The following is a 10,656-nucleotide window of genomic DNA, read 5'->3' as shown; positions in this document are numbered from 1 at the left end:
GTCCATTCTTTATGATTTTTAGCATATATCGGGCCAAACTGAAACTAGATTGATAACTAATCGGTCTATAAAATTCAAGGTTTTGGTCCTTGTTGGTTTCTCTTGACAATTTATTATTGATCTAAGTCTCTGTCTTTCATATATAGAAAGAAAAAAAATTACAAAAAAAACATTGGATTTTTGTTGGATATATATATATTTTTTTGGGTTAATATTGGTTGGTCTTATCTATTTAATTGGTTCAAATCAAAATCGAACCAACCCAAGTGTTTTTCTCAATTTCAAAGCCATGATCGAAAAAGTGCGGTCTAATCGGTTTGGTTCAATTGGTCTTTTCATTCGACCTCAATTTTGACATCCCTAGTTGTGGTGGCCCAGAATGTCATAGCACCTTCTGATCACCGTGTAATAAACGTTGTATGGGCAAGAAAATGGGATACACACCTGAAAAACCTTGTACAACTGACACCCAACCTGCCCTGTGCCCTCACCCTAATAAAAAAAAAGAAAAGAAGTTTTTTTTTTTTTGGGGGATAGAGAGAGGCTACTTCCAGACATAGAGGTGCGTGCCTCAATGTAAGAAATAGAATTCAGGCAATAGGTATATGACTTTGACAATAACAATTATATATTATAATATAAAATTCTAAATAGAAGAGCAACTTGTTAGATTTGATCTACTGAAATAATGACATTAATCCTCCAATCTATGTAGAGTTGAGTCCTAAAGGTACTCTCCTTAAGGTATTTAAATGCCCTGTATATATATATATGCAATCGGGTTGATCGTATATCCTCACCTTTAAGATTAATCAACTCTTAAACCACTTAAGATGCACTCCAATAAGTGATTATCGTAGGCATGTCCAAAAGTAATACTCAGAAATTCAAGAAAATAGAGAACAAAAGCACTTGTAGAGAATTGTTATTTTAAAAACACTTCCACAATATGTATGTACGTATTTCGTATAGTACCACAAATACAATAGGATTTTTGTCACCTAAAAACAGAACTAGAGTTCACTATTTATATATAGAGTAAGCCTCTATATATGAATGTATATACCTGTATAGGTACCTATACATATACAGATTTGATTCTATACATGGGTAGATAAAGTACAACATATACATGTATTGATATGTACATGAGGTGCATGTACAAACACATATGTATATTGGTAGTTTGGTTCATATATGTACATGTACCAAGATGTCCCTTCATATTTTCAACATGTAAAAAGTAGGTTTTTTGACATAGCCACACTTAGCCTCGACTCTGACCCTTAGCTGAACTTGACACATGATTCAAAATCACCCTAAGAACCCACACACACATGAAAAGAGAGAGAGAATCCCTCTCCAAAAAGCTTACACATTAAGAAACAATTGTAAATATATATATATATATATATCTAAGTTTTCTTTCCTCTCAAATCAATATAGGACTAAACTTTGTGAGATGTCTTATTTTATTATAATTAAGAAAAAATAAAAAAGGACATTTTCGAGGGAGAAAAGCAAAATTCAAATAGACAATTTGAAAAGATCATTTTGACACTACGTTGAAACTTTAATTCCGACACCTATTCTTGTAACCCTGGGCACGCCTATTTCTAGACACATGGCCTCCACCCATAAAACACTTGCCTTATAAGAGAAGTCCTTTCACATTTATATGCCTAGCTGATGCATCTGAGGTAGGATCAAAATCATCTGTTTTTCCCATTCATGTTTTTCCTTGTTTTGCTACCTGCAAAACGTGACACGTGGACAATAAGGAGACCAACGGTCAAGATTGGGTGAGGATTATTACATCCGGTGCGTTGGTCTTAAAATTGTCCACGTGTCACATTCTGCAGGTAGCAAAACAAGGAAAAAAAGGGATGAGAAAAACAGAGGATTATTTTCCTCTGAGGTATGGGGTGGGATGTTCCACAAAATCCTATTGTGGTGGTCAATGAGTTCCCCACCTACAGAAAATTCCATTTTTTGGTGTGAATTAAGATAGGAAAAAGTCGGGCACACCACCGGTTTGCCCAGATTGTGTCACTCTTTTCCCTATCCCAGGGAGAAGATGCTCATGCTTCTGTATGTCTTGTGGCGCCATCAGTTGGAGCCGCTAGCTTTAGGCGTGCTCAATCTCTGCCTAGACAGACATCTCTCATTATCGTTTTTTTATTAGAGTGAAGGTTTTTGAATAGCCCGTAAAGATAAGTTCAGCTAATTGTTCTTGTACATGGTACTAGATAGGATGGGTCCAAATTTTATAGTCAAGTAGCTTTCAAGGTCCCTAGTCCCTACCCACATGAAATTTTCAGCCTAAATGGAAATATCCATTTGAAAAAAAAAAAAAAAAAAACAAAGCTTTTAAAATGTAGGAATTACACAAGGATGCATGAGAATACATAGAAGACTGAAAAATACAGGGATGCAGGCCTAAAGAAACCTAGATCTACTTATCCAATAATAAAAATCAGCATATTATCCTACCACGTGACTCAAATGATACACCATTCAAATGAGTTTATTGTTGAGATATTGTACTTTTGCATTATATTTTGATGAGTACTATCATGTTTTTTTGGCAACGGATTACTAACATATGTTTGAGTGATGAAAAAGAATATGTTTTAATAGTAATTAAATTCCCAAATTTAACTCTCTCTCTCTCTCTCTCTACACTATTTTTGAGTGTTATGATTTTTGAGCCCTAGAGTGTGAAAGAGGAATATTGCTGCTCTGTTATTCTTCAAAGGTTGATGGAGACATTCCTGTTGCATCTCTCTTAGGTGTCTCTTGTGCAGGTGTTGTTTTCCTTTGGACGAAGTGCATTTATAGTACAAAGAGCTAACCTTAAATCGTAATTATTTTTTTTTTAAAGAGAAGGTTTGGTATGTCACCGATTTTTCTGAAACTTAATGGTTCAATCAATGGGAGGGTTGGAGTGAGAGAGGCATAGAGGATATTTCTAAGAACAAGAGGAGAAAGATAAAAAGATAGACAAAGATCTGGATATACTCGGGGCACACCCAGCCTTTTCCCATATAATACCCTAATGTTTATGAAGCTCGATCAATGATTGAAAATTTTGATCTTGCATCACCCCACCAATAGGGACCAAGGATTGTATTCTGCTTCTTGAAAAACAAAAGAAAAACACCTTGTAATTTTCCCTTTTCACTGCAACTTCAAAGGAAAGCTATATATCCAAGTTAACATACAGCTCTCAGAACACACCAAACAAGACTTGAAAAATAGATAATTCCACTAGAGCAGTCCTTTCATAATTCTTCCTTTATCACATCAATTTCTGGTTGAAACATAAGACCGATTCCATTTCCTTTATCACATCAATTTCTGGTTGAAACATAAGACCGATTCCATTCCAGGGGCAACAAGTTCAACCTTACCATTTTCTGGCTCAACTAAATCTTTCTCAGTTTTCATGTTCTTATCAGATTTGTCCAGCTTGGTTTTTTCAGTGTCTGCAGCTTCCTTATTCTCCATTTTTAGATCAATTGATTCATGCACAATCTTTCCATTCTCAAGAACTTCTTGTTGGGCCTGCTCCATTACATTGGCTTCTCCATTCTGCACTTTGAATCCCTTATCTGAAACATCACTACTTTGGAGGATCTCACTGGTCCAATCTTTCATCTTCTTGATGGCCTGCTCATCTGTGTAAATGAGCACCTATCTGTCAATAGAATCTTAAAATGGATGGCATTCATAACATTAAGAGAAGTAGCCCTAGGTGGTCCTGTTTAGGGAGGACATGCTGGAATGTATAACCAGGGGAAAAGAACGCTCCCTGGTCATGGCCTTAGTGTTAGTTCGGGGCCAGTGAGGGGCACACATGGGCATCAACATGGATGAGGTTTTTGTACTTCACAGGGGTGGGGATGTCGTTTTAACATCCTCTATGTCCAAGTGCAAGGGTTGCGCAACCAAGGAACGTTCTTTTGCCCATATAATCAACATGACAATCAAATGTAAGAAATAACAATTTATTACCAGACAAAAGAAAATCGATTAAAACTCTGTTTCTTCTAAGAAGGTTTGAAGAACTTGAGACCATTTTCTGAGATTTTAGTGACTGTATTTTTAATATCTAAATCTGCACTCTATGTATAATGCTCGAAATTTTGTAGGGCAAATTCTCGTTCTAGGATGGTGTCTGTGGAATTGGGAAGAGAAAATTTACGTTCCATTTTTTCTTTGTTAAAAATTAATTAAAACTTGTATAAGGATTAGAAAGGGGGCAAAATAATTTAACCAAAAAAAAAAGGAAAATATTTTACTAAAATGCAACAAAAAAAATTAGGAAAACAATATCAATTTCAAACTATGATATTGTTCTCAAAAATAGTGATGGTATTTTAAGGCACCATTTGACAACGTTTTGTTTTTGTCTTTTTGTGTTTTTCTTGTTCCCAGAAACAGAGAAACAGCTTGAAAAACGTTTGATAAAGTTGTTCTGACCCGTTTCTAGAAACATAAATCAAAATTTATACCTATTTACAATTCTAGAAACGATTTTGAAGAAACATGTCGGACTTGTTTCGTCGTTTCTAGAAACGAATTTGAGAGGAAAAAAAAAAAGGCTATTGTGCCTAATAAATCTCTCAACTCTTTAAACCTAAAAAGAGGCAACCGAACCCTCTCCCTTTTGGACATCCAATGATACTATTGAGTTTTTTAGTGGCGTTATATCTACAAAAAACGTTTCGAGAAACATGTTTATCAAACACCAAAAAATCCATTTTTGTTTTTGAAAACGTGAAAAGCCGTTTCTGCTGTTTCTAAGCACAAAAACAACAGAAACGTTATCAAATGGTGCCTAATCATTGATACTCTTGGCAACATGAAGGACTCCACCCTCATCTTATGGTTGGATTCTTTCCATCAGCGAGTCATATCCAAATGTATTTCCTACCCATGTTCAACAAATTAAAAGAAAGTCAAATAAATAAAAATATAAAATATTTATCAATGATAATGATTTGGTAAAAGGTTTTGTGCATGGCATGCGAGATGCATGATCGCGCAAAAACCTTTGGACGGAGACAAAAGCCCCATCAAAATATTAAAACCACTCCCATGGACGAATCGTCAATGGGAACACAATCGTGCATGAACCCTTTCCCAAATCATTTTTTAGGAAAATATTTTGTGTGAACTGAGACAGACTTTTAATTACCTAATCTTGGAACAGTGTGACCTTGAGGATGCCTTATAATCAATGGGTTCTCAAAGGCTGTTGCAAGTTCCTCAGAAGGCAATTTTAACCAGTCTTTGGCTCCAATGAAGTGAACTGATTTAGCCTTGATGGGTTCTTTATAGGCAACATCACATATCTTTGGTTCTCTGAACTTGCTTCCTGAGATTGAAACAAACAGTTTCATGGGTGGATGTTCCTTCAACACTTTACCCTGTAAAAAAAATTGTTCCTCATTAGCTCTAAAACACTTTTACCTCTTAATTATAAAAGATAATGTAGTAACACGCCATGGAAGAAGGTGGCATGGTGCATTTTTTTTTTTTTTTTTTTAACCTGAAGTTTGAACATATTAATTTGATGGCTTACCTGAGCTTGATAACCTAACAGTAGGGCTGAGAGCGTTGCTCCCTGAAAAAGAACAAGTCAACCATTAATTCAAACTGAGAAAACAAAGTTAGAGACTCTGGCTTTTGAAATTTCATTAGAAAAAGAAGAAAAAAAGGTGAAATTTTTCATATTTTACCTTTTTGAGATTTTGGCCAAAATTTTTATACCTTTTTCTTTCTAAGTAAATTATTTGAATTTTTATTGACTTTGTTTTCATAGAACTAACATATTTAACCTTTGAATGATAATTATATGCAAAATAGTAAATGTTTTATCATCTCTTATATAAAGTACATTATTATTATTATTATTGGCCCAGCTAGATAAATTTATCTAGGTAGTTCAAAATTATGCTATGTTGCATGTCAAATGGGGTCTAAATTTTATGGACATGTGGGCCTTTGTTCCCTACTATAATGTCAAGTTTCATTCAAAATAGATTTTGCTAAATGAAAAAATAAAACATTAATATATGAGACTATGGATATTGCATAGTAGTGGTTAAAGTACCATTCATGTTTATGAACATAAACGAGAAAGCATGCCAACAAACACGGGGAGTATATAGTTGAATTTATATAAGTGTCTATTGTTCATCAGCAGTCAGAATTTCCACATCATGGTCATATTCTTTTATTTTCATCGCTATCACTATCATTATCATTATCATCAATATTATTGTCATTATACATATTGGATGACATATTTTTAATACACTAATTAAATTGTCTTTCTTCTACTAACATTGTTCATATTCCAACCAATACATTATGTATAAATCTATATAAAAGTAAGACTAAAAATAAATAAAAATCAAATAAATAAATAAAAGAAGCAAATGATGCATTGGAGCTTCTATCTGTATTTAATTAGAATATTTTAAATTGAAAGTTCTTATGAAATAAAATATTCTAAATGAACAATGAGAACACTTACACACAAATTTCAAAATTTCAAAAGTTTCGTTTCAAGTCCCTTGACTGAAATTCTAAAATTTCATTCTATTCAAAACATTGGTTGGATAAGGCACGCTAAATTGAATTGATTTATTTAAAAATTCGAATGAGAAACACAATTTACACCATTCTTGTTGTAGCTTAATTGGTAACAATGCATAATTTCTTTCCAAATGGTAAATCAAGTGGATCTATGTGATAGAAGATTTCATACCTATCTCACTAGTCAAATCTCAAACAATAAAAAAAAAGTTAAAAATGAATTTTTCCCATAAGGAAAAAAGCATTGAATGTATGAGTTTATAAAATTACAAGAATGCCATTTCATATCAATGGCAATGCCACTTCATAGAGGTATGTTTGTAATTTATCATGTCAATTCACTTTTTGAGTACCTTCATTATTTGTTTGCGGTTGAAATTTGACTGATAAAATAGGTGTGATGTATTGTCTCGTATGGATCCACTCATGTTTTCCATTTGATAAGTTGGTATATAAATGACGCAATTGCTATTGTGTCAATTGTGTCATTTACAAGAATCTAATAGTAAATGTCAGTCACTATAGTGGTATAACAATTTATGACAAGGCAATTTAAGCCACATGATAGCTAATGTAGAGACTTGCGATTGCCCTATGGGATCTTTTGAAACATTAACTCATAGTTTCAAGGATCAAGATTGGATCATCCAATCCAGATCAAGATAAGTGATCACCAATCAAGCCGATATAGGGCAATACAATTGGAAATCTAGATTGGCCAATCTAGGATAGAATCGACATCTATGATTCAGTCTCATACCATTTTCTACATCCTTAAATTAACCACAAATACAATCATTTGTCAATATAATTACAGTATAATATTTTGAATCTTCTTATAAAAGATAATTCAAGGGGGTTGCGCAGTTGGTGAGCAACAAATTTGGTAAGAGTCGTAAACTCAAACGTCCTAAGTTCGACTCCTACTAGGCACACCTTGGGCCACTCACACAGGGGTGTTTAGTGCTCTTCACTGTTTTCAGTGAAAGTTGAATAGTTTCCATTCAACCTTCGTATGACCCGATCTATGCGATTGTGGGGTTAGTATGAGCCCGTGGGCCTCGTCAGACCCGTCGTTAGCAAAAAAAAAAAATCTTCTTATAAAAGAAGACTTAGAAAATGTTACTCTTTATGCCATGTAGGAGAGTTTTATAGTCAAGCATTTTTGTGCAATCTATATAAGAATATAGAAAATGAATTTTCTTATCGACACCCCCTATGGTGTCGATAGATTTGTAACCATATTTTTTTGCCCATTGTTTTATTTTCAAAATGTATTTAATGTAATTCCAATATGAAATAATAAACTTATTGTAATAAATGGATTAAATGTTTTTAAGAGTAAGACAAATGACAATTAAATAAGGTGTCATGTTCTAAACACAACATGTTCTATAGAAAATGTTGGCTTATATTTAGTGGGTGAAATTAATCCTGGATGCTTGTTGTCAGGATTCTCTCTTGCATGTCCTCTATAAACGCCTCACGATAGCACGGTTAACGCTGAAATTCAATATCCATGTTCTTATCACCATCTAATCATGTGCTAAATTCTAAATCAATTTGAATTGTCAATATGTCGTTTATTATTTGAAAAAGTCAATCCTCTTTTGAATTTATTTGTATAATATTCTATGAAAAAAAAATTATAAATCCCTATACATGGTGGGTCATACCATTGAGATGGACCATCAAATTTAACATATGGCTTATCTAAGAAATTTATTAATTTCCAATGATCAGAATGACAAATCTTCTTGTCCTCGTAGAAAAAATAGATGATGTATGAAAAAGGGTTCCTACAATAGGGTGTGGGAGGAAGTGATTTTTTTTTCCCCATTTGCATGTAGACAAATTTAGTTATGACATAACAATAGGAAGAAAATGTTTCTTACGGATTGGAATCATATAAGCCATATTGGCAGAGTTAACCAGGTTTAACTGGAACTAATCCAGTTTAAACTACTTGATACCTCCAATTTCTTGGATTATCTCCTCAAGAATTAGGAAAAATAGCAATGATATCAAATAAGTTAACTCAGGGATTGATTGAACTGATATGTGATCCTTAAATCCATGTTTATTGCATCAAATAATGTGGAAAAACCACCCACATAGACAACAATTTTTCCATGTAGGCTAATGATTTTGTCATTGAAATCTTCGCATATATTGAAAATCCTTGAACAAATCACATGTTAAATTTAATGGTCCATCTCAATCGTATGATCTATCAGATATGAGATTTTTTCTTTTAACCTTAAGTTTTCCCATTTCTTCAAGGAGACTCCTTAAAAATGAATCTCTCTCAAACTTTTTCAAGCATTACATTAGTACATGGATAAATCAGATTAGTTTCAAAAATTATTCTATGCCTAAGCAATGACATGGACAACATATTCTCAAAGTTTTGAGTATAGACAAACACTGTCATATGATAGATAAAGATGACTATGTTTGGATGATTCCCACATTTTTCGTGCAGAAAACCTCATAAAAATTAAGCAGATTGACAATCAGGCAGGTTAATTAGGTTTGTTTGGGTTTAGACTAAATAGTATCGATGTGGAAAAATGATAGTAGTATTAAGGGTTACTAGGCTAGGAAATTGCAATGCAAGAGTTCTCTACTCCATGCTACACTGGGCATCAAATTAAATACCTATAAATAAAAGGTAAAAGGATCGAGTTTTTCTGCACCCATGTTGAAGAGAGAATTTTCACATTTATTTTCATTGATACCATCCCATCTCATAGTGCATTAAGGAGGGATAATTTCGAACTTAATCATCATTCATCATGCAAGTAATTAATAAATTTCCAAAGAGTAGACCAAATCAACTAGTTAAACCAAGTAAACAAGAACTGAGCATCAAAAAAGTGTGTCTACAAATTAAAGGGAAGGCATACCTGAGAGAAGCCTAGCAACCCATCAAAGGGGCCTTTAGTGGTAATATAGTCACAAAGGTAGGTGATGCACTCATCCAAGTTTGTATACTCAGTAAATTCCTGATGAAATTGTATTTAATATTAGAATTAGAAGAAAAATAAAAATAAAAGGAGAGCGGTTTTGTGCATGTTCGTGCATGGTGTACGATCATGCATACAATCTTCAGATGGGAATGAAAAGAGTGCACCATTAACCCCATTCCTCATCCAACGATTGTGTACATAACCACATAACCGTGCATCATAAAAGACTGTACACAAAACCTTTTGCTAAAAAGAAATATTCATCCAAAACTAAAATGTAAAAAACCACATCCATTGATTAGGGCAATAAATCAGATCTAATTATTTTGAGTTTATCATGAGATGTAAAGCTTTACTTTGTTGAATTGGAACCACTCAAAATAAGGTGGTGGGAAGATGCCTTCAATATCTGATTTACCTCCGGCCGGAAATAGACCATCTGGGAAAACCTGCAGTGATAGGGTAGAAAAAGCATATAAATACAAACCATTATTTATTTATTTTGAATCAAACCAACAAACTGGTCTAGTGGCACAGCCGGACTGATTGACCTTCTTGACACTGGTTAATCCTAGGAGATTTAGAGTCATTAGACAAGGTGATAATCTGAAAGCCCGAATTGACCTGAAATTGCCCCAAACTGATTCAACATTTTTTGTTGAACCAGCTAATAAACCCGGGTCAAAAACCAACTCAGCTGTACGAACCATTAACGGTTCTGGACAAAAAATGAAGATTCGCTGGCACTGCAGTGGTGGGAAGTGGGAGGGGAGAAACCCCCCCCCCCCCTTGAATTATGCCCTCACTCTAGTGAAATTTAAGAAAATATCTACCAATTGTTAATGTTCATTTGCCTTGTACTTACCATTGTTGGCATAAAGGGGAACGATAAAAAAACAGAAACAGATAGTACGGGGTTTTAAATAGTAAAAATTTTTGAATGATATGATCAAATAAATGGTCAAAAAAACAGAGAACGGTAAAAAAAAAAAGGACAATACAGGTTTTAAACGTGTATATTTCAAACAAACGGGACTAAAAAAATATAATATTTTCATATAAATTAAGGAATTAT

The 10,656-nt window shown here is 33.7% G+C and overlaps 1 protein-coding gene across 3 annotated transcripts in view; it reads right to left on the bottom strand.

Moving 5' to 3' along the window:
* Window positions 1-3,141: 3,141 nt before the first annotated feature.
* The window catches only part of LOC122082554 (dihydrofolate reductase-like), a 7,710-nt gene continuing 195 nt past the window's right edge, over window positions 3,142-10,656 (bottom strand). The window contains exons 2-7 of one of the 3 annotated variants that reach the window (XM_042650203.1): window positions 9,938-10,030; window positions 9,519-9,617; window positions 5,591-5,632; window positions 5,204-5,435; window positions 3,364-3,680; window positions 3,142-3,316 (exon numbers count right to left, since the gene is read on the bottom strand). In XM_042650203.1, coding sequence (XP_042506137.1) covers window positions 3,302-3,316; window positions 3,364-3,680; window positions 5,204-5,435; window positions 5,591-5,632; window positions 9,519-9,617; window positions 9,938-10,030 — 798 coding nt within the window. In that variant the 3' untranslated portion in view covers window positions 3,142-3,301. Of the gene's footprint in view, window positions 3,681-5,203; window positions 5,436-5,590; window positions 5,633-9,518; window positions 9,618-9,937; window positions 10,031-10,656 lie in introns of all 3 variants that reach the window. The other 2 variants (XM_042650204.1, XM_042650201.1) reach the window with 2 other exon arrangements.

This window comes from Macadamia integrifolia, chromosome 6 (genome assembly GCF_013358625.1).
Source record: "Macadamia integrifolia cultivar HAES 741 chromosome 6, SCU_Mint_v3, whole genome shotgun sequence".
In the NCBI taxonomy this organism is placed as follows: domain Eukaryota; kingdom Viridiplantae; phylum Streptophyta; class Magnoliopsida; order Proteales; family Proteaceae; genus Macadamia; species Macadamia integrifolia.
The sequence above is the reverse complement of the archived record's forward strand: the minus strand, read 5'-3'. Positions and strand labels throughout refer to the sequence as shown.